General features: G+C 40.4%; 1 protein-coding gene across 2 annotated transcripts in view; it reads right to left on the bottom strand.

Annotated features, from left to right (window-relative positions):
- Positions 1-25684, bottom strand: part of cpne5a (copine Va) — a 91069-nt gene that overhangs the window by 42354 nt on the left and 23031 nt on the right. Inside the window, exons 4-8 of one of the 2 annotated variants that reach the window (XM_042491461.1) lie at positions 24112-24215; positions 22965-23004; positions 21992-22006; positions 21757-21833; positions 116-179 (exon numbers count right to left, since the gene is read on the bottom strand). In XM_042491461.1, the coding sequence (XP_042347395.1) occupies positions 116-179; positions 21757-21833; positions 21992-22006; positions 22965-23004; positions 24112-24215 (300 nt within the window). The remainder of the gene's footprint in view (positions 1-115; positions 180-21756; positions 21834-21991; positions 22007-22964; positions 23005-24111; positions 24216-25684) is intronic. The other variant, XM_042491462.1, reaches the window with a different exon arrangement.

The raw sequence follows: 25684 nt of genomic DNA on the forward strand, positions 1-25684 counted from the left end.
CGCTGTTAAAGGGCCCGTTTCAAATTAGATCAGTGAACAATGCAAAACATTTATTATAAAAACCTCCATTGTAAGCGCAGTAAAAAATGTATGTGTTAAAACCGTTTAGACTTACTCTGCAGTTCCCCAGCTCCTCCGCAGACAGAATAATGGTCCCACATTTCTTCCCAGGTATGCCACTGTGAAAACAAATACAAATCATTAACTCTTAAAGCAAAAATTGTTCACACCACAAAGTTAGAAATCGACTTGATCATTTTGTTTTTGGGATAATTCAGAATTTACTGAAATTGGGTTTTATGAGGTACTCATTCATAGCCTGTGTATTACATAGAGATGACTGTCAGCACAACCCCATTTTGGAGAAGCAGACAGGAGTAATGCCAAGGCAGCTAAGTGGTGCACTGCTGTGGACAGGTATGTTAGCTAACTAAAAAAAAGAATCAATATCAACTTAAGTGTACACTATATTTAGAATAATTTTATCATTTTATCTTGCCTTCAGACAGCCCTTTGACAAAAACAGTAATTGTACAATGCAGAAGACAAGAGTTGCTGGTCTGCCACTCCCTCAGTCAGTTGTGTGACTTTGGTGAATCAAAACTAACCCTTTAAAAAGTAAAAGTCATACAATACACAAGCAGCTCCAGTGTTCAGCAAGGTAACTGTTTTTGTCAATGGAGTCTAGCATTTTGGACACATAAGATAAGCTCGAGGGCTGTCAGATGGCAAAGGAAAACAGTAAAAATATCCTAAATATAGTATACATTTTTTAGGTAGCTAAAATAAATTTTGTTGCCTTTTACTGTATGTAATACACTGATAAGAACCTCATACAACAAACTTCAAAAAATTCCAAACGATCTCTCTATCGTGATGGGGATGAAGATTGTAGCAGCAGTATTTCAGCAGCATTGCTGCTGAATCTTGTTATCTTTTGGAAGAATGCTTCCACTAATTACATGTACGGAGCAGGGACCAATTTTTATTCCATAGTTTTTATTGTTTTTATTTTCCACCAAAGAATATACCACACACTTAAGTAAAAATAATTATAAAGATTAACATTCATAAGGCTTTTTTTGCAGTCACATTTTTCACGTGGGGCTTATAATGCAGGTGTATTCTTTACATAAAATTATTGCTTAAAGTCATAATGCACTAGAGTGACAGTCTGACAGGTCTAATAAGCACATGATTCTGTTTCATCATTTTAACTGAATCAAAATCCAAGTTATAAATAATTGTGAGTTTTTCAGTACAATGTGGAAAAAAAACTGCTGAGACACAAAACTCCTCTGATCCCTGTTTGCCGGCATTACACCGAGACTTTAAAGCTCTGCAGGTCTGCAGTTGTTTACCGCTGATTCCCGCTCCAGCAGATGATCAAGACATATTGTAGCACAAGAGAGGTTTCCTGCGTGTCTCTGTTTCTACGCTTCACCTCTTCAGTAGTTTGCCAACTCAATGGCGCGAGCAAAAATAGAGACAGAGTTGCTCCAGAGTTTGTCCTAAATGTTTTTTGGGCTGTATTTTTTGAAGGTGAACAAAATGAGAGGTTTTTTTTTATATCCAATCTCCCCAACTCCCTGCATCCACTGAAGCTGAGAAAAAAGGGCAGAGCCCATTCCTCCCAGCACAAAGAAAGATAGCTGATATCTACTTTTCCATCATACAGGAGCACTCCAGCTGCTGGCACTCCTGTCATCTTTTTGGATAAAGAAGGAAATTACACAGGAGTCCTGCTGTGGCCTTAGCTGGAGAGCAATCATTAGAAGGTCATACTTTCTGCAGATCCTCATCAAGCTGTGACAGTTGATCTGGCCGACAGTAATACTGGATTTCATACTGCTAAATGGGAGGCAGCCGTTGACTACAGCAGCAGAAGTTTGCATTATTTACAAGACAATCTAAAACATAAACTTGCAATGACTAAACATACAGCACTGTGTATGCCAGGGGACCTATTAAGAGATAGAGAGTCGTTTCCTCCCGCTTATCTGCCCGTGTAGGAAGTGTTTGTAGTGTTTTTAAGAGATACTGAGCAGGGTGTTTCCATTAACCTTTACTGGCCTCTCTCATGTTTCCCAGGTCCATAGTACATGCACTTCAATGCTCAATAAAAGCAACTCAGCTCTGATCAATACCTTAATATAAAGCCACTGAGCAAAAGCGTCCGACTGAAAACGCTGCACGTCTACCACTTTGTGTAAACAACTAACATAAGGTGTGTTTACATGGACCCTAATAATGCACAAAGTATCAGAATAATAGTCCATCTGAATAAAACTGCCTCATGTTACTGCCTCAATCGGGAGAGACTGGGCTGATGATAAGGAATTTTAAACTGGGTTGAGACTGGTGGTGCAAACCTTGGATAGCCTGTTTAATGGGAGAATATTAGCATCTAATAACCATGTCAACACTTTATCTAATCCTTTTTCTCTTAAAGGAATAAATATGTTCTGTCTGTGCGTTTTTTGCCCCCGTTGGGGTAATATTAAGCTGAGTTCAAACCAAAGATTTGCAACGAGACAAAGCCCTTTAAGCACATTCCTGAGAAAAGCTGAAGCGTTGTGAACTGGCCAGTCTCAGCTTGACTCAGGAGGGCTTAAGGTGTCACCTGCGACTCAGCTTGTCAAGTCTCCAGCAGCTGGTTTTAGAACATTCTCATGTCACCTGTTTCAACAGCCAGTCAGCCTGTAGTGAGGTAAGCCAGCCAAGTCAATTACAAATTGTCTGCAGATGCCGCGTTTGCTTGCTGTGGTAGTCTCTGACAAAAGCCCTCTGTCCCCGCTCATCCCACAATGTTATTTATGCTGCTCGCATGTCATACACATACTCATTGACTGAATGATTGGCACTGTTTATTTAAATGATTTTGGTGTAGTTATTATAAATACTTCTAAATCTGAAGCTGAGGTCATTTTACGCTATATCATCTCTACTACAAATGCAACTAAAGCAAGGATTTCACTATAATTGTCATATTTTTAGAAAAGCTACAATTTATATTCAGCTACAAAACAAACTTCAAAAGCTGAAAATTAGAACAGAAGAACATTGATTCATATATGGAGATGATACACCGTCTCGTTTGGTTATTTTGATTTAAATCTCTCGTGTTGTCACAAATATTTCGCCTGAACTGGGCTTTAGATGACGTAGAGGGTGTGAACGCCACACACGACATGCCACAACACCTGCATATGAGACATTTACGGGCCTCTGGTAAACTGTAAGGATTGCCTATAGTCTGCATGTGAGGGTACCCCGGTTACACTTAAGTTATTTATTACTAAATCTGTATTAATAGGCAGAACCGCTTCTTCTCCTTCTATACTTAATGTGTTGGATAAATTGAGTTTTCTCAATAGGTTTGGGGAAAAAACTTCTTCTTATCCTTCTGCTGTCATATTTGCAGCAGTTTTGATGTTTTACAGAAGGTGGAACCACTTGCTGCGAGTCGAAAAAGTTATATTCTGATTAAATGCTTTGGGGCATGTAAAAGAAGAGGAAATACTGTTCACATAACCGCAGCTTTATTCTTAGCCCTTAATGAGGCGAAATGTAAAGCGAAGCTATCACACTCTAAGAGGGCCGACACACTTCATACTCAGGCTCTATGATCAAGCTCCATGGAGACCAATCTCAAGGTGAATTAACCGCCCTTGAATTATTGATGTTTCACTTCAAGTCGCCACCCAGCAGTTTGATGACGCCTCAAAGAACCAGTAAAGCCCTCACCCCTGAGGCCAGTAAACCCTGCACACTCTGCAGGTCAAGTTATCTCAGTGGGGCCACAATAATGACCAATACTCCTTTCAAACTTGAAAATGAAATCCATTGATTGGTATAATATCAGCTCCAGAACAAGTGAAGATGTGTCACCCTGCTCTAATCTCTGCTGCTGAGGCGAGAGCAGGTACCAAAAGGGCAATGGTCTTTTAAATCAGGCATGCATTATTGAGAGGTGGCATTTTCTCTGACAATGACTAGTTAACTTGAAGAGCAAGCAAGCAGTGAATGGATAAATACAGTTCCTGTCATTAATCCGTGGGACAAGAGTTCCTTTTTATTGCACACACTGACAATTTTTCTGCTCCCTCTAACTGCTTCTCCACTGAAATGTGACTGCTGGTGATATGAAGTGTCCTGCATCAAGAGGCCTCATTCACTCAGCACTCATTCACTGATGGTTCCTCAGTGGGAAAACGCTTTGATGATGAAATTATGTGAAATGCACCGCTGGTCTGCAAGGCCTACAGTCTGACTGCAGTGAGGAACTGACAGGCTTTAATCAGTTGGTCATGTAAATGTGTGTCATATTTGTCTCCACTGATTCTGCTGCTGTTCAAACATTTGAATATTCAAATTACAACAGTTAAACACCATGAGGGTGTTTTGTGATGTTTAACAGTCGGGCAATCCTCAGTTAGCCAACTCATGTCAACAAAACGATGTGACAGCATCAGTGTTTCAGGTTACATAGTCATGCATATCTAAACACAGAATAATGCAGAATGTCAATTATATATATATTAAATTGTTTTTCTCTTTTCTGTATTTCACTTTAACCTTGTCACATAGGGCAGTGCACAACATATCCTCATCCAGCAGCTCTATGAAGAAAAAAAAGTTATGTACTCAATGTAAAGTTATGTAGGTCAGGTTTAAAAGAACAAATATGGTGATAACATACTTTAAATTGACTTGTAGTCCCAGACAGGACATGAAAACTATTGTCCTGGGGAAGAGTCCTGCATTTGTTTGACCCATCAACCACCCCAACCTAACTTGCTTTACTGATTACACGGGTAATATATGAATTTGAGGCATTACTTTTTGTAGGTATACACAGAAAGCATGAGAACAGGCTATTGTGTGTTATGGTATCTTCTCGTCTGGAGGTCATAATGTAATGTGCGTGACTGCGGCCATAGGATGGGCAGTTGGGGAGGCGGATAGGTCCCACAAACAGCTTACTTCCATGCAGGAGTCCAGAGTTCAATTCCCATGTGAATGTGTGTTTCTTTTCTACACCTTAACATGTGCCTCTTTTGCCTAAACCTGACCGACCGTGACTTTGTTGCCTAATCCCAACCATCATGACAGTCACATCAGTTGCCATGTGCTGTTGTGTAAATATAAGGACCGTGCTGCTTCATTCAACCATGTGTATTTGTTGATATCATGGTAACAGCACCCCAGAGCATACACATGATGGATACCTAAAACATCATAAGTTGACGTAGAAGCTCACCAGAGCGACACCGTGTGACAAGTTGGGATGAGAAAGTGTTCGAATATTACCTGCCTGATGGGATTTTGATACATTTTTCTACACATATACATTTTCAAGTGAGGAATCTTAAGGTGTTTTTCAGCAGTCCTTTGCCATGCTCTCCCACACGTCCCTGTGCACTTAATATTACGTAGCACCACTTAACAAGCAAGGCAGCAGGTTAGAGGGAGCGGAAGATGTTTAAAAAAAAGAATGGCTCTTGCCCTTATCTGCAGACAAACTCCACAAAGTGACATTAACGTTGATTTTATCAACTGAATTACTCGACCCCTCGAGATGCATGCTGGGTAGTAAGCATAACTTGAGTCTACATTATTGTTCACTCATCCCTCAAACGTTCTCACAGAAGTCCTCTTGAGTTTTCACAGTGTTGGAAGTTAATGAGAGCTTGTTAAACCACTATTAAAATGCATAGCTTATATTTTTGGTGACCCCCTGAGCTTTCCTGCGCTCCAAGTATCAGGGAAAAAGGCCCACTTGAACAGATGAAATATCAAAGTCTAACAGACATATTGCATGAAATCTACCAAGCAAATTAATGCTTTCCATTTTGCATACAGCTTGGACTCTCTGTAATTTCCACCTTTAGCCAATATGGCTATAAATGATACTAGACATGCTGTGTGATTGCAAAATCGTCAGTATATTGTATATCAGTATTTTGTACGTCGCAGCCAAAACCTCCTAATTGTGCTACAGTGATGAAATATCTCTATTTTATTTGATTTAAAACAACATATGGTTGACACTCACACTGCACACCATGCTTCCATGAGGTTCACCACTAAGTGTAAAGCTCTGACTCACCACTGGGAGCTTCATTTCCACTAAGCAGCCTGGTTCAGTTCAATGCAGTTTGCTACACATTAGCACAGTTATTGTAACATTTCCATTATCAAAATTTGTGGATGGTATGGTACCAACACAACCTTTCCATTCTCTACGGCTTTTTCATCACCCTACTGTTAAGGTACGCAGCACACTGACCAATAAAACACTTCAGCCTGTTGAATAGTCGAGAGAGAGAATCTTCACTCTTGATCAGCAAGGACACAATGCACAAACCTGGCATATTTTAAATATCCCATCAATTGACACACTCTCAACACTCCAGACTTTTCATTTTGGTTTGGAGATGGTCGACACCAAGCAGCAACCTCCAAGACTGAAAAACTAAAACCAATGCAAAAGTGCAAACGATATAAACATATTTACAGCCTGGTAAAAAAAAAACATTTTTTTGTTACGATAGATAGTTTCAACATTCTTGACAACTGTCAGCGGGGTTAATTTTTATAAAAATAGCGTCTTTACATTTTATTAAGGCCCAAAGTAACATATATTTAAGGGCCAGCCATCTGAGTGACAGGCTGTCTGCTGATTGTGTCCTTGTTTTCCAGTCAGATCCACCCCTTGCTCCTCCACAGCTCTAGCATCTCCTCCGAATACGGACGTCTAGCTTCAAAAACACAAGATGGCTACAACCAAAAAGCCAAAATCAAGGCTTCAAAATGACAGTCCACAAACCAACGGGTGACATCAGAGTAGCTACTTCCATTATTTATACAGTCTATGGTATGGCAAAGTTCAGACATTCAGAGTTAAGGGCAATTCTTGGACCGGTCCGATACTGTCTATGTGTTTTTATCAAGCAGAAGAGTACCAGCAAAGATAAAGAAAATGTTTTGTATTCTCAGGATTTCTTTATGCTTTCTGATCCAAATGCCTGTACGGAAATTTGAAAAAGGGGTGTTTGTGTGTTATATACCCTTGGCATGTATCATGATGAATAATGACTTCAACCTCAATTAATTAATCTTGTGAAATGCTTTTCAAACTCAAGATGAAAGACGTAGAGGCAAATTCAATAAAATGTCACTGTTTTCAATCTACTTGTTTACAAAAGTAAACCTTTTAAAGTCCTCTTTTAAGATGTGAGTTCTTTTTGCCAGATTTTTACCTTCTGTCTATTTACTCTCTATTTGTGTTCCTGTAACTATGTGTTTATTTATGCTGCTGCCGGTCTTGGCCAGGTTTCTCTTGAAAAAGAGATTCTTATTTCAGTGGGACACTACTGGTAAAATACAAGTTAAATAAAAATAAATAAATAAAGGACTGAAACATGTTTTTCTTTTAAATCAAACAGATTAACTCTCTCTGTGTCATGTCACATACATTTAAAGGTAAAATAACTACCCCAAAACTTTCATTCCCTTGAAACTTTGTGGAGCCCATCCACAAAGTAACTGCCATTGGCTTTTGCTCAAAAAGTAGAAAACCTACAACTACTGAAATGAACAGCACTGCACTGGACCAATAAATGCTCCCACTGGTGGGTGTTGTACCGTGAGCTCATCCATTGTAACACAGGAAAAAAATATGGTGGCCATCTGGTAACACAATCTTGAATTACAGTTAAACAGTGCACTAAAATATGTTTCTGAAAATATTATAGGTGAGAAGGTGAGCAACACAGCAAGAGAATCTTGGTGGATCAGCACTGCTTCGTTTTCCCACTTGATCATATTTCTTCAAGCCTCAGTTTTCACAACACAAAAAAACAGTATGGCACAAACTTCTTTTTCACATACTTCCATATTAAAGCCAAGAAGTGCACTAAAATTTGTTTCTGAAAACAAGAAACAGGGGACTCAATAGCAGAACTGTGCTTTCTATTTGATCAACACTGCGTAGTTTTATTGTTTGATCTGAGAGTGAGAAAGAGAAGGGCGTCTCTCTCTCTCTCGTTTTTCTCCTGTAATCTTTATGTCCGCGGTGGCAGGCAAACCAAAATGCAGAAGTACAATCTACAGCTTGATCAATAGCCCAAGAGCATGCAAAATGTTACATCCAGCGGATTTGAGCCAGGAGAAGAGCAGGGAGAACTGGGCGCTGATAAGATGGAGGGAAGTTTACCTGGTTTACTAATGCATATTGCCCACATTGTTATGATACAAGGCTGGTTTAAAATCAGCAAAGTATCCCTTTTAGATTTTTTGAAGAACAGAAATTTAAGCACGTATAACATCATATAATTTAACTAGCTTCAAGATGTAATGCAATTTACTGTTAAGAGGAACAATAGTAACGAAATGATCATTGTGCAGAAGTAATAATGGCATTTAAATTCAGTGACTGAAGTGCAGGCAGGTGAAAAGAGTTTTGATAAGGTGGTCCTGTTCAGAGAAGAGTGATGACAGCCTTTTATCGTCCATGGCTTCTGTGCTTCCAGTAAATGATAAATGTGATATAATAATGGCATTCGGGCTTCCAGCATCTGAGCAATGCAGGTGAGTAGTGACTGTACTAACCGCATGCTGAGTAGCCATGATACTTGACACCATTTACTATTTCTCCATAATTAAAACAGTCACTAACAGGCTTCCCTTGGCACTAAACAGACAGCATGCCATATGGTGCTGGCCAGTCCAATGCCAGTCTGTGATGTGTATCAGTGTTGTATGAAGATCTCAGTGGGCCTAATATTTACAGACAGATTAGCATCATGTCAGCGAGGCTACTTCCTTAGCTGCCCCTCTGATTCAACGGAAACCCAGAGGATCAAACAAAACTTCATGAAGAAAACAAACAAGTAGAGACAGAAAAGAAGCAAGGCCTTGTAGCAGAGTGGCTTTCATTACAGAGAAAGAAATGAAAGGAAGAAGTGCCACATGCTCTTAGCTCACACCAAAACAGAGAGTTAGCCATAGCTGTCCTGACAGATCCGCTGCTTGATCAGCTGAATGGAAAGAGATCAAGCAGCATATTTAATCATCACTACAATTACTTGGCCTAAGTTACTGATACTGCTTTCCTGCAGAATACCAATGCGAAATCACATTAAAGTCATGTATTCCTCTAAAAAAGAAGCATCAAAGATTATTGCAAATGACGTATTATATCATAGATATTCAGCCTCAATGTATGGCCGATATAATTTCCCATGTAGAGGCAGTTGCTGTCGGAAAATGATGATTCACAATGCCTGTATTCCCCATTACCTATCGGTGCAGAGGTGGGGTGGATGGAGGGTGGTGAGATTAAAGTCCGAAGAGGGAGAAGGAAGCAATTGTTGATGCTGTTCACATTAGGTCATTAGGATGAGGAATGGTCTTGATATTTAACAACGCTGCAACGTGTCACGCATATGAGAGTGGGGGAGGGTTATCTGCCCAACAATATGAGTGAGAGCCCAAGAAGAAGAAAATTATTTTGTTCACACTGCAGCTGTTACAGGGTGGGTCCACATATTTTCCAACCAGGCAAAATGACTGCAGTGTTATCACGTTAAAAAAGATTTTTACTTAGCAATTTCACACCTGGGTATAAGAAAATTAAAACATATTATTTGGGAAGGTGGAGTGCAACAAGACAAGAAATCAGTTTCACTGCACGAAAGAGTGATTTAAGTGAGATCACCGCGGTTAGTGAATCCAATGAATCTCTCTGGTTAACAGGCAGATAAGGGTAAGTGAACAAATCGAACTAACTTTGAGTCCAACAGTGATGGAGGATACAGATAATCTGACTTTGTGCCACTGTAAACGTTCTGGGCAGTGGGCAGATCATAGTTGAACAGAATTAGACAAGGTTGCCAAAACTCCATGTGGGTTCAAATGGGATTATACCCCTAATCCCCTTGATCTTCATACACCGATAAGCATCCCATAATCCTTCACCTCACCAGGATTAAAAAAAAGAGGATGAAATGTGCAGCGGCTAATTCAAAAGGACACCAAAATACCTCACTGTAGTTCTCAGGGAGGAAAAAAAAAAGAGAGCAGCTTCCGACTGGCGCTGCAAGAGGAGCTGGTGTTTGTGTTTAAAGCAGGTAGCTACAGGCAACCTGTGCTAAGCTCTTTGAAGCTTTGTAAGAATGAGCACAAAGCCAGTAAATAGGGCAAAAAAATGCAGTGCGGATAATGTCAGATGGGTATACAGAACAACCCAGAGTGAAGAATGTGTTTGCTTTTTTTTCTCAGTGGAAACGATGTACCAGGCATGAAACCACATTGTACGCAGCATGCCATCCTTTCTTTTGTTGTGTAACATATTTGCTGGATTCCTCAGGTCTCCCAATGATGCACAATGACCATTATCACAACCCCAATGAATGAAAATAATCCTGTTATTTTATGAGAAATCTATTCGCTGTAATGCACTCCATCGTTGTATTGATGTAATGAGACAGTTGTTGACATTGTGATTACATAAATTACTGCGCAGGCTTTAATCGCTATAACAATGTTTGATTTATTGTTATTCCAAATAAATGAGGCATTCATCAACCACCTGCAAGCTAACAATTGCTTGTTTTGATAGAGAATGAGAGGATTAGGAGACATTGTCAATCAGAAACTTTCTCTCTCGTTATTAAGGCAAAAACTACTCAAAGTCATGACAGCGAGTTCAATTCCCTTCTTCTGCTCTCTCCTGCCAGCAAGAAAAGCCTTCTCTAGAGGACACAACGATCCCATTTCAATTCTCCGCTGGCAAGAACAGAACATCCCTCTCTAGCAGAGACCGAAAGAGATGCCAAATTCTCTTTGTTAATACAGCAGTACACATATGATGTATTTTATCCCACTCTGGGTGCTTGACATTAAACACAGCTAATTCTCGTCTCCCATGTCTCTGCTGTGTCAGAGGGCCACTGACCCCGTCACCTGGTGCTGGGCGGCAAGTAATGAAATTCATACCATGTTACACCACGCCGCCCTGACCTCCTCTGCGGCGGTTACTGCTGACTGTAGATTGCAATCTGCTTGCCGACAGATCGTTTTCAGCTGCTGAATAGATTAACAACACGGGAGAGTTAAAATGGGGCAGAGGAGCGCTCGTTCAGACGCTCTTGAGGTGCTTTCTCACCTTTTCAGCCGATGACAGAAATTAACACTGTCTGCTCTAAGTGCAAAACAAATCAGCTGAGCCTATCCGTAGAGTAAAAACCTCCGCTGCCCTTGCCTGCTCTTGCGCTTGAGGCCGACACTTGTTAGCCACAGAGCTTTAAAAAACAATATTAAATGAACTCTTTCTTTTCAAGGTGGAAAAAAGAGGGGATTTTCAGATTTTGTGTGATGCCAGTGTCCTTGAAGAGTCATAAACAGAGCAATTTGACTTGATGCCAGAGTGAGAAGGCTGGGGAAAAAACTGTTTGTAACAAGAGCAGTGCTGCTGAGAGAAGAGGCTTTTCGCCTCACACGGAGCCACAAAGGTACCTAATAAATCCCAGTTTCACCGGACAAGAAGGGTTCTTGTAGTATCAGCACGGTTGGGCTTTTCCTCACCTAAGCAGGAATACACATTATTAAAGTGGGACCCTTGTTAGTGCTCAGCCTTGGAGCCCAAATTGGCATTTAGCAAGGCAGCAGAATGCTCTAATTGTGTGTGATGTCCCACAGCAGAGGACGCTGATTACCGTAAGCCGTCTAAAACACTTCACCTACCAGTTAAGTAATACAGAAAAACACGAGCAAGGAGGCGCAGCACCTGCTCTCTATACAGTATTAAGACTACTCAAGGATTTTTAGTTTCACCAAAAAATGAACTTCTCACACTCCCACTCATTATTTAAATCTGCAGCATGGTTTTTCTTTTTACATCTCGGAGGAACTGCTGCTGCGTCGCCCCGAGTCAGTCAGCCAGCTACATTAACCATCAACTTTAAAAGCACTGTGAGTCTCTGAAGTCGAGATGAGACAAGCGATGCCCTCTGCTTCAGTTTTCTCTGAGTAAAGTTCTGTTGAGTCATACAGATCTGCTACTTGGCTCAGTAGTTTGACATCAAGTGTGCGTGACATTATAAAGACACACTTGACCTTTTTATATACAATTTGATTATTTATTTAGATTGTTGTGTGGTGCTGCATTTTGGATTTAAGGTAGATAAAAGATGCATCTCTGAAACTGTATTTTATATCAGTACTATCAAGGTCTAACCATAGACTCTGTACAAAGTAAAAGAAGTAGACATAGCCACCATGACATCACACAGTAGTTTGTGGACCGCTGTTTTGAAACCCTGAGTTATGCATTTTTGGTTGTGACCATGCTGGGTTTTTTTGTTTGTTTGTTTATTTTTTTTGGAACCAGAAGCAACCAAATTCAGGCAATGCCTGGAGCTGGGGAGGAATGAGAGGTGGAAATGACTGGATACGCATTGCTATGCCTTTATCCAGATTGACAGGTCACTGTGACAAAAGGTAGCACAAAAGCATGCCCTGCTTTATCATCCATCTTACTGTAAATGGGGCCTTAATTGACAAAATTAACACCATTGAAGAAGACTTGAAACTAGCAAAGGGTTTCCGTTACAAAAATGTGGTGCTGGTCCACTTGTTCTGGAAGATCTTGATGTCCCGGACAAATGGGAATAATATATAAAATAAATATCTATCTGTGTTTATTGAGCTGATGCACTATCAGATGCAAAACAACTGATAGTACAGTTATTAGCAATGGTCAGTTACCAGAAACTTTCAGCTCCCGAGTAATTTCCATCCAGAAAGCTGCCACCTTATTTAAGTTTTTGTAGTGAGATGCAAAGGTATCATATACGAATCAGCCACCCCTCATCTACTGCAGTGCTTTCAGGCACTGGAGGCAGGGAATAAGAGGAATTAGAAACAAGGTGTTAGACAATGGTTTAGCTCAAACGGCAGCACTGCGCTGCTTGTGGCCAGTTAGGAAATTCCAGTAGAAAACAAAGCAATGAAACTGATTTTGACGTTCACTTGCACCACATTCAGGACCCAGAGCGACTTATTTCCACTTGACATCATCATGACTGGAGAGATTAAAATATGTCTAACGTCAACAAATTTTCCACATTAAAAAACGGTAATTACAGGATAACAAAGACCCTGACCTAGCGACTGAAAGCAGAAATTCAATAGGAAGATGTTTAATGAGGTAATTCATCAAGTGAAAATTAGGGTCATTTTCTCATTGACTTCTATACAATCTGACTTCTTTTTGTGACCAGTGAAGTCGCCCCCCACTGGCCGGTGGAAAGACTGCAGTTTAAGTCACTTCTGCATTGGCTTCACTTTTCACACCCAGAAGCGACATCCATTATTTTACACAGTCTACGAGTCTAACTGACAGCTTGTTAAACCCCCTCCCCAAAACAGACCGTCCAATCGTAGCATAGCGATGGTCACTGTACTGCAGGCTTGTTAAATGTTGTTATACGTTTGTGAGGTTACAAAGTATATAAAAAAAAAGTCTCATTCACAGCAAGCGCAGGGATGGTGATGGATGCTACCAGAGTTTAGGGCAACATTAGCAGCTCTCTGCTCTTTATTTGAATTGGGGTAATTTCCACTCCAGCAACTCCAGCTTATTACTTGAGGCAGCATTATGTATGACAAACACATTGGTTAGTCCTCATCCTAAAACAATTTGAAAAATATATATATATACTGTTTGAAAATATGAACAATTATCTAAACTCAGCAGCCAAACTACAGCTTATTTAACTTGCCAACAGTTGTTATTTAAGATGGCAAAATTGATGCTCATCTGCTAGAAAAAAGATGCTGCTTTGAGAGACATCAAGGACCATTGTCTAAGAAACTACAATGACTTTCAATGGCAACTGTCTGTGCACCAATGGAAGGGCGTAGCAAGTTATTAAAGTGTGCAGGGCTCAGCATATGGTAGATACAAACTTCGTAGTTTCCTCTGACAACCTGTATGAAAAATTTTCTGAGAGTACGTTATGATAGTTTTCCACCTTTTCTTGACAGTACTGAAGGCAAAGTGAGGATTTTTAGCACAATGAAATCTGATCGATTGAACTACTATAAAAATCTTTATTTTTTGTATCCTCTAATGGACTAAGAGCTGCAGAAACATGGGGTACAAGAGAAAAAGTGAAACAGCTACAGTGCATGAATGAGAACAGTACAGTGCAGATTTGTACTACAATGTACTGTAAGTGCAACCTAAACATGTAAAATGCAATCTAACAAATCACCAGAAACTGCACAGAGTCCAGTCAACACCTCTGACTCAATGTCAACAAATATGAAACACTGTAGGTTTCTCAGATGCAATATTTATTGCATTGCTGTTGTGTTAGATTGTATTACATTGTTTTGCTGCTGTTGCTGCTGCTGCTATAGTCAACACTTAGTCTTAAACTCGATTAAAGGGAGCAAAAAGGATACTTAGAGATATACTGTTTGAGTGCAGAGACAGTATTGAAATTACGTCTAGTCCTCTGATGAGAGCTTCAGGGAGTATAATAAAATAATTCATGTCTACACTAAAACACCAGAATTGATTTAATTTAAGGCAATGTTGAGTCCCAGAGATATCATACATTTCGACATGTTTGGGTAGGACTGATTCAATCAATTAAAACATGGCTGATCTGATGAAAGCAGAATAAGCTTCATTTTAAGAACGTCATTATCATTCATCACGCAGTTCTCGGTTTATCATTCACCATCTGCACTGGTGTGAACACTTATCATTTTACATTGGCACTGGCCAACATGTCAATCAAAAATTAATTATGGAAAGTCAGAGCTGATTGTTCTGACTTCATATTCCCAGAGGCCTCGTCACATTGTGAATGTGACAGTCTGGTTTGGAGCCATTTGGAGCTCCGCTCTGCACCAACAGTGTGAGGTGGACCTTTTTTTTACTTTTCTCTCGAGGCCCAGCAAATATATTTATTGATCGTGATCATTTCAAACGGATGTTATTATTATCATCAAAAAGCAGGTTGGATACTATTACTGCAGCCTGTGACACATTGGCCACAGCACATATTAAGCTGCAAATTCCCAGAGAGAAAACAAATAATTAACAGCAAAGCTCTGATTAAGAAAAAAAGATGTTTATCAAATCAAGCTTCTTGTGATTTTGATCAAATATTGGCTCTTCTCTGATTAAATCTGGCGTGTGTTAATCAAATTATGTCTCGATCAAAACATCTAAAAATTCAGGAGATAATTTATGAGTTTAACTGCACTTTCATCTTGTCTGTTTTAATCATTTAATTTTTTAGTTTCACCCCTGGGCTCATTTAAATCTAATTTCTGTTTGGCCTTTGACTTTAAAGTTTTGCTTTCACACTCTGGTGGAGGCTCTGTGGAGCTACAGATACACATTTCAACAGTTTATAGTTAAGGCTTAAAAAAAGAAAGAAACTGGCAATATGATATATAGCATGATTGAAGGGTTAAAATTTTGTATATTGCAATATTGTAAGCAAGGCAATATCTTACAATTTTTTTAAATCTAATCTAATAAACAAACCACCATATGCATTACATTTGAGTAAAAAATGTTCTTTTTAATGTAAAACATGTTTTGTAAAGTCAAAGTGATCTTTGACAACCAAATTCTGATCAGTTCATTGTTGAGTCTAAGTGGACGTTTGTGTCAAATTTGAAGAAATTTCCTAGAGGTTAACATAACGTCTGAAGTTATGACTACTGCAACCAATACAGTGTTTTTTGAGAATTGATACGGTAATACAAAACATTATATCCCAATACTTCCGTGTGTCAGTATTTTCTTTCACCCTTAGTAGAATGTGGACGTCAGACTACAGAAAATACCTGCAGCTTATTGTGTGGATGGAGCTCTTACATCCTTCCTTGTAAATGCAACTTAAGACAGTAGCTGACCTTTTACATGAGCTAAAAACTAGAAGGTGCTGCTTTACTCTATATGGAGTATTGTAGAGACAACTGAAAAACAAGATTATTCCTTTAAAAGATGGTTTAGTTCCCACAAGTGTGACACAGTTCAGATGAGCCTTTGATGTGAGCTACAGCTCTCAATTTATACAATTCAGAATTCACATTTTATGTTATTTTCTGTATTTCTACAAATGTCTTTCCTCCCTAGCCTCCTATGGGTGCAGCCAGCAATCACACCCACAGCAGTCCTTGTAGTTTTGCATATGGTTCATTTCCTGCTTCAAGCATACAGCAGGAGGGCACAGTTACAGTAGGCTAATAGGTTTAACATGCTAATGTTGTGCTGCATTCATATGCTCTAGAGTGCGGTATAATTTACCATACCAACAGCAAAGGTTATTGCCATTTGTATAATGAAATTTATGAACATGTTACCTATACAACCATGTTGTGATTCCCTCCCACAGGCTATGATCACAGCTGCAATGGCAGCCAACATGTTTTTTACTGTATAAGATGACATTCACCTGCATCAGTCAATCATTTAGCCTTGCATTTCCTAAGCTACCAATAACTGTGATACATGCTTCTCATTAAAACCAGCTTATAAAAAGAAAGGATCTGAACCACCGTGTCAGTTCAGTGCTTAATAGCTCACGCTCCTTCCACGGGCATACAGTTATGTCTTAATAAAGGCATGTGGGGAAAGCCATACATCTCATCTGACCTGTTATTTTCCGCAAGAAAAATAATTTGCTTTGAAGCGAATGGCAGACATTACGTTTGGCCCCATGTGCACAGAACATAGAAATTCAGAAATGATTGAACCAAGCCTGAGTAGCTGGTTATGTTTCTTCTTATATGAAAGGGTAAAAGTGTGTGTGTGTGTGTGTGTGTGTGTGTGTGTTTTAGAGTAAAGACTTAATTTTTAAAGACTTTTAAAGTCTTTTTCCCTTATTATCTGACTGTAATCTGTGTATAAAGGCTAAAAGGCCAAAAAGAAAAAAACATTTCTTGGTTTGGGATATATGCCTGCAAACCAAGCAGCAACCTCAAGGGCTGAAAATTAAAGCCAACACAAATGTGCCAAAAAACTGCAGTTCATAGAATGGTCACTTGAGGCTGGCTCCAAAAGCCCGTCAATCCCCATAGATCCACATTTTTGCCCCCAATTTGCCCAACTTCACAGCAGAAATAAACATGTTTACAGCTTGGTACAGAAAAACAAACAAAAAACGTTTTGATCTCAAAAGCACATTTCAACATTTATGACATCTGTCTGAGGATGAATTTTTTTTTTTTTAAATTAAGAGCCAAAGTTACACACATTTAAGTGTGGGGGCACTCTGAGTGACAGGTTGTCATTGCTACAGTGTATGAGTCAGATCCCGCCCTCGCTCCTCCAGATCTTGCACCTCCCATCTGGCTCCAAAAAAAACAAGATGGCGACAGCCAATGCCGCACTTGAGGCTTCACAATGCAAGTCAACAAACCAATAGGTTATATCACAGTAGCTAAGTTTACCATTTTTAGTCTATGCCGCAACCATGTATCAGCAATTACGATTCTCCAAAATGTATTTGCAACAGCAGTTTGTACTGTACAACTGCAATTTGTAGGAGGCAGGGTTGAAGCTACCTTCTTTTCATCTAAGGAAAATAGTTTGCTCAATGGAAAAAAAAAAAAGCAGACAGAACGGTTGAGACTGAGATCCAGGTAAGAATCATGACTGGGTTCATTTTTGGCCAGAGTTTGGGAGATGTAGACTGGTTATGGTTAATATTACTGTAAGACTAGGATAAGTCAGTAAAATGTCCTCAAGTAGCAGTACACATTTGTGTGCGTATGCTGGTTGGAGGAGGGAGAGAAATGAATGCAGAACGAGAGAAAGAGGGAAAGAGGGTGGTTTGGAGGAACAAAAAGAAATCAAAAACACAATGAGGAGAAAGGGGGTCAGGCTAGAAAAAAAGAATCTGGTGGATGGAAGGAGGGAGAATAAATGAGAGATGAAGTGTGGAAAATAGGGAAAGGGCTGCTGATGTGCTTCTTAAGCAGGTCATTGGAGGCAGTGTGCCTTAGGAGGGCTTGTTTAAGCATGGCTAACAGATTTCCTCAGTCCCTGCGGGAGCCGTTCCTCAAAGCTCCGGTCCAGAGAGGCACTGTCACATCAGGACGCATGACAAGAAATTGGAGCACATAGCCATTAAACAACTTCTGAGCTATCGCCTATCACAGGAGGCGCGGAAAACTCCATTACCCATGGATGCCGTTTGGCTTTTCAAACAGGACAGGGCTGAACAAAACTGTACCCTTAACTGAATGTCATTAGCATCAGAAAATCAAAAGAAACCTACTAAGTGCTTTTCCTGTGTTACTGAATTGCTCCTCCCTGATAAAGGCTGTTGGTGCAGTTTGTAGCAATAGAAGTGAATGTTTCCATGAGGTCTGATTTCTATTGATTTAAAACTGTGGGGCTATGTGATTGATGATAGTGAGAATCACAATGTTTTTGTAAGACTTGAGATCAGGGGGCTATTGCACACAAGCAGAATTCAGAAATCTAGGATAACAAAGCAACGCTTGACCTATTCTCATCAGTGCCTTCTGGCTTAATCCATTACACCTTTACCAAGTCAGAATGAGGAGGTGCGACTGTGTCAAGCCAGGTGTATTTCATATTTCGAATAAATGCACGTTTATGACTTTCGTCAATAGACCACAGTGTCGATCACAGATTTTCCTGATGCAGACATGGAGAAGATGCATGCGGTGTAGTTTTCAGCAAGAGAGCAGCAGCTTCTCATGGAAATGTATGAGGAGGTAAAGCATATCATTTGCGAAAAAAGGAAATAGCTATAATATAATAAGAAAATAGCTATAATTAAACACAGAAAAAAAGCCTGGCAGACAATAGCGGTCTGAATAAATGCGTAAGTAGTAAAAGAAATATACAGTTAATAATTCAACATTGTGGGTAAAACGGTGTAATGGTTAATGATGCAGACTTACAATTAAGGGACTTGGGTGTAAGTGCCCTTTGATTCGACCTATGTCTCTTTAGATAAAAACTTCTTTTTATGACTCATTAACTTTAACTTCAGCTGCACTGACACATTGTAATTACCACGCAAGGAGATACTTGTTATTATTACAAATCGTTGGACACTTTGACGAAAAGATAGTAGTGGAAATGAATGTTCCGTAAATATACTATGAAGACTTATTACGAAGACTTATAAAGGTAACGAGTATAAAGCAGATGCTTTTATCCAAAGCGACATTTGTCACCTCCATCACACTCATCCACAACACCACACAGACCATCTGTGTGATAGTGAGGGTGTCAGTGATTAAGACTTTACTGAAAGCATCTTTGCAACTTCATTAGCCATTTCTAATCACCTCAACAATTGCAATAATAGCCTTCTGGTATATGCTACATATTCATCCAACTTCTGAGAGCAATATGAATTGGAGAATAGGAGTGCTGCCCTTTAACTGATTGGCCCAGGTTTGAATCTCACTCATGGCGCACATATTACCTTTAACTTTTCATAAAAATGATAACAGTAGGCCTTCTATACAGAATTACACTGTAGAAGCCTTTTTTTATGCAGGCTTATAAAAATGAATAAAAATACATAGGTCAAGAAGACCAAGAAATAATCATAATCAAAAAAAGGCTGGCTGTGTCATGGTCATTTGGGTACTTCTGCTTTCGTGCAACTGAGTCACAGCTAAATTCAGCATGGACACCTGGAAAATCCTGGCCTAAATGAGTATGATCTCCTGAAAAAATGAAGACTCAATTTACAACCAAAACAGGAAGTGGATAGCAGTTTTGTTTTCCCTCGTAGCTATCAGTAGCGATCCCCAGTTACCAAAGAGTATGAAGTTCTTTGCAGTTACCATCCCCAGTAGCAGAAATGGCAGATGGTAGATCAACTGTGGTATTAGTTAGACTCTGAAGAAGAAGAAAACCAATCCGGTAGTCTTCGCCACAGCAGCGCCAAAACCAGGGTAGAGAAGTTGACTGTTTGCACTTTAACGTAACAACACCAAGTATAGCTTAGGCTAATTAGTTTACGGAAGTTCCACAAACAAAGCCAGACTGTCGAGCCATTCTACATATAGTAACATCATCATTTTATCAGTGCTTTTCAGTACACTCTTAATCCGACAACAGGATGACTGGTAGATCATTTGCTCACACCAGCGATATTATGTGACATTACTGCTTTATACTAGTAGGGCTAGTATACTTTTCAAGTCAACTAAATTATTTCCAGTTCAGTGAGATTAAAACCTTTCAGGTAGCACTTACAGTGATTGGTTCAAGACAACATTTGGCTGACAAAAGTTCACTTATGAAGAAGGTTTGGCTGCTCCACTGTGGTGAATAATGCCAGCTGCTTTGGATATCTTATATTTCTGCCTCGTGCTTCAGCTCCCAACATTGTTTTTGTGTTCATAAAGCTTGGACTTGGCACAAAAACGCTTAGGCGCTGTGCCTAAGCCATATAATGGTAGGAAAACCTTGAATATTTCTGGTAGAGTTGACATACAGTACATTTACAGTACGGTTTGTGCCGGTTAGAAAAGCAGCAGACTAGGCTTGTGTCTCCATCTCATGTAACTGCCACCAAAGATCGGACACTCATAGCTGTGACTTAGCCTGACCTCAGAGATAACTTTGTGGCTAATTTGATTGGTTGGTGAAGTGGTGGGCTCAGGAAGAGTCTGTCAGCCTTGAAGCCTATTTTTGCATGCCGCAGTGTGGACAAATGATCCACAGCAATCGTAAACTACGGTCTGTAACGACAACCACATCACCATCATCACCCTCTGCTGCAGCTAAAATTGGGTGTTGCATCAGTGCAGAGTCTCTGCGGTGATCAAGGTGCCCTGCTGAAGCTGCAGAATCAATACTTTTGTCCATCATGTCTGCCTGGGGCTCCTGAGCCTTCTGAGCCTGTCTCTGATGTGGGGTGTGAAGCCTAGTTTACAGCATACATGAACACTCTCTCTTGATCCTGCTCATCCTCTTATTCAGCACTGAAGGGCACAGAGCTCTGTAATCCACCGCCACCAGTCCCTGGCAGAGTTCATGGTCGACACCAAAGCCCTGTTATTCACACAAACCCCCCACTGCCAGGGCCAGCACCGCATCATACTTCAAATAGAGCGATCCAGGCTGCACTTCACAGACTCACACACAAACACACGCTTCGTAGTTTGTCGAACTCTCCTTCTCAATCCCAAAAAGACCCACAAAACTCAAAGCACACCGCACAGGTCCGCAGGTGCTAATGGCTTCAGGGCTTCATATTTTCCAATTTATGTTGAAGCGGAGTAGATAGTGCCATGTGTCTCACGCTGACTTCAATTCACTCTCCGTGCTAGATCGCCTCCCTAATGAGAGTAATTGCATTGAGGAAGCCCCCGGTCGTGTTCAATTACCCATCCCCATCCAAGCACACCGGTCTAATCTTGCAGTGTAATGTACGATACAGATGGCTCCAGAAGGCAGACATATTCATCACCGCCTCATCTTTGCTGCAACGAGTGAGATCCAGCAGGAGAGCCATGTCACAATTGAATGGGATGAGAGGTGGCACTGACTTTTCATTATCTGATAATATCTAAAAACTTGTGCTTGAAAAGGTAGAATTCTTCTGTTTGTCCTCTTGAGAGGATAAGTAAAGGGAAAAACCTCTTCCCAGCTTTGAGTGGCTCTTATTTTAACCACACAAAAAATCAGAGCGTGAACACACTAAAATGAACACTCACCCCAGGGGTTTCTCCAGGCGGCTGGCAGGTGAGCCAACAATCTCTCCCAGTGTACAGAAGACTTGTCCCAGGAAGTCCTGCCATTAGGGGGGAGCACAAAGTGGGATGGAGAGAGACGAAGGATGGGGGCATTCAGATGGATCAACGGGGGGTAACAAGGAGAGTCGGTGAGGAGTTAAGCATTGTTATATGCATTGTACGGTTATGAATTAGGACATCTGAGGCAGACACGTACGTTAAAGTCGGTTGGCTTCCGGGGTGGAGGAGGAGGAGGAAGAGGAGGAGGAAGAGAGAGAGACCAGGCAGCAGCAGTGACACAACAGAGCATATCATGGAACAGAAGGCACACAACTCAAATACCAGACTGTCATCAACCAAGTGCAAGAAAGAAGAGCAAAAGTGGCTTTGTGAAAGAGCAGAAGAGGGCAAAGAGTCACAGTCTCAGAGGGAGAGAAAAGCAAAGTGAAAGAGTACAGGAGATGGAAAAGCAACGGAGGCTGAGAGTTTCATTCAAAGTGCAGTTGTTTCCAGAGCATGCTGCACAACAATAAAAGCATCACAGTGACAGAGGCAATCAATGGTGAACATTTTGGCAGTATGCAAACCAAGTGCTGCAAATACATTCTTTATGTATAGAATGAGTAGGAGTTTAATTATCAAAGCTTCCAGCATAAATGATGACACCAACATACATTCACCTAAATGTTTACGTGAATGTATGTTCTACAATTAAGTGCTGTCATTTTCAGACAAACACGCCATTTAAATAAATGTATATTATTCTTAAAAAAAAACAATGCGTGCTGTCTTGGAAATGATAATTTAAATTGCAAATGACACTGCAGAGCACGCAGGGAAATGTGTTGAAAAGCTTTGATAACGATGTGCAATGCTTCATTTCTCATTTTTTAAAAAACAAAGTAATGAGGGGTATGCCAGATGCAAATGAAACTCTGATTATTATAGCTCCAGAGGAATAAAATACCTCATTTACACACTGAAATAGGTGGTAGGTAAAGACATACAGGAATATTTTGGCAGATGAAGCATCATTTACTCATTATTCTAAAAACATATTTGAGCATTTAGATGCCACATACTTCGGTTTGCATAAAACCTAAATATTAGAGACGAGCACTAATAACAATTCTAATGTCAGGATAAAATATAAAGTTAAACTCCTGGGAAAGAAAACAATTTTTACTTACATGTTTTGCCAGATCTGGACTTTTAGAATCAATATCATACCTGAAACAACAGAGAGGCCACAAATCACAGGTGCAAAACATCAAGAGACCTTACACATTACTACTTATAAATGACACTTGCTGCAGCGTGGACGTTTTCTGCCTGTCAATCACACGCCTGGGTCAGTTAGGGAGCAAACGGGAACGACCGGTGAGGAAAAAAAAGCGTAAGCAGTAATGTGACAGATAATTAAGGAAGTCATTCTATAGTTTATGAATGTAATTTCAGTACCATGCCAAGGGGATCGTACTGAAACAATCTACCAATGCAGAGAAAGTTTCCAGCATTTGCCAGTCAAACTTAATGTAAAAGTAATTAAACCTCAGCATGCCCTGGTTCCCACCTCTGTGATAAAAGAAAGATGTAAATGAGTAACACTAATTGTGAGGGGATGCACTCACGCCTTTCCTGTTACAGAGTCAAATCATGATACCACCAAATGAATTCATTAAGTGTCTAAAAATCCTCAGAGACCCGCAGCTCAGTCCTGGATACATCACCGAAGTCCGCTGGGGACGTCATGCTCGAAGGGAGGACAAAAAACAAAGGATGAATATTTGGAAGCATATCTGTTCTCTTAGAGGAGGTTGTGGGGGGGGGAGAAAATGATCCTGACTCTGTTCTGGGAGATCTCAAAATGAAACCGCACCTTCCTGACCCTCTCACTAGTCTGGCCTTTTCAAGAGGAGGAATGTGAAAGAGGGGAGGACAGGGGTCTTTGTGAGTTTTATGGGACTTGGTTTCAGACATTTGCTTTGCTTAGCAGCAGGAAGATTAAGGATAAAACTTTATATGAAATATTTATCACCCTTATACCAATCTCCCTTCAAAGAATGACTACAGAGACACTGCACCTATGAATAATTCCTAGGAGAGAGCCGAGCTGGTGACAAGGGAGGAAAATGAGAGACAGGAAAGACAGAGCGAGGATGAAGAGATAGATGAGGGAGAGTGAATGAGGGAGAAGATGTTAAGCTTGTGGTGGAAACAAAAGGAAGAATTGGAGGACTTGGATAGAAGACGGACGGCACATCTGAAACACACAAACACACACACACCCACTGAGGTGTGTGTCCTCAGAAGACCGGATCAAACAGAATAACTCACACGTCAAAGCGCAGGTTCTGCTTCTCCTCAAAGAAGTAGTCCAGGATGTACTTCCTGACAAAGTCTGGGTTTAGCGTGTTGTCTATCACCTCTGTTCTCCCAAACTAGATCAGCACCAGGAGAGAAGGGGGGAAAAAAAGACAGAAGAGTAAGAAGTGAGCTCAGAGCTTTGAGAGCTACATATCATGCAGTCACTCAGAAACCACATCTACTGCTCTATTACCTCACCCCACCCCCACTATCTTCCCCCAGCAACCATGTGAATTCATGGCTTCAGATAAGCTCAGATTTGATTAACACAAGTCAGTGATCGCACGGTGTCAGCTCTTCTTCTCCACCTCTTCACATTGTGCTGGAGTTGAGCAAGCCTGAGGAAAACACTTTATGGAGTCCAATTACACTCATTTAATTAATACCACATTCACGCCTCTGTCGCTCGCACAGCCACTTCAAAACAAGGGGCAGAGGATGAGGGAGGTGATGAAACAAAGGCAGAGAAAAACAGCGACTTTAGCATATTTTCTTTAAACAAGGGAACAGTTGCAAATGCTGGAAAGATGGCAAACTATGTGCTGTGCCTTGGCGTTAAAGAGACAGCTCACACCAACATCAAAAACACATATTTTCCTCTTAACTATAGCACTATTTAACAATCTAGATTTTTTTGGTGTGAGTTGCTGAGTGTTGGAGATAACAGCGTAGAGATGTCTGCCTTCTCTCCATTACAATGGAATTAGATGGCGCTCGGCTTGTGGTGCTCAAAGTGCCAAAAGAAAAAAAAAACTTGAAAAACTCAATAGTAATGTCTCTTTCCAGAAATAATGACCCGGTCACTCAAGATAATCCACCGACCTTGTTGTGAGCAGATTCACATAAGAACTGTCTTCTTTCTATCGAACTACACACACCAACCACATCCCAGCGGAGAAGGAAGTCTGCATCTACTGCTAGCTCACCTCGCTCATCTGAGCTAGCTAACATTACAGCTCAGCCACAGAGGACACTCTTAATGTTTTAGTCTCACCTTGTCATGAGCATGGGCCTTTCCTCCATGAGTAGATGCACACTTCCTCCTGCAAGGTGCAAGGTTGATGGGTGTAGTTTGATAGAGAGAAAATAGTTCCTATATGAAACTGCTCACAGCAAGGTCTGTAGATAATCTTGAGTAAACTAATCATGATTTCTGCAAAGAGACATTTCTGTTGAGATTTTCAAATGTATTTTTTTGGCGCTTTGAGCACCACAAGCCGCGTGCAACCGAGTTTCATTATTTTGGAGAGAAAGCAGAAATCTCTACAGCTGATGGCTCCAACATTCTGCAACTCACACCAGAACAATCTAGATTGTTAAATAGCAAAACAGGTAAGAGGAAAAATAAGCATTTTTCGTCTTGGAGTGCACTGTTCCTGTTCCATCCTGATATCCTGATATCCTGATATCGTGAGTACAACATTCTATTTCACTCTGCGCAGCAATCTGGAGTTGCAGCTGCCCAATCCTATCAGGGCCAAGAATGCATATACAAATATATGCCTTTCTCCCTTCTCTCTTTCCCTCTATCTCTCTCTTGTCT

This window comes from Plectropomus leopardus, chromosome 8 (genome assembly GCF_008729295.1).
Source record: "Plectropomus leopardus isolate mb chromosome 8, YSFRI_Pleo_2.0, whole genome shotgun sequence".
Lineage (NCBI taxonomy): Eukaryota > Metazoa > Chordata > Actinopteri > Perciformes > Serranidae > Plectropomus > Plectropomus leopardus.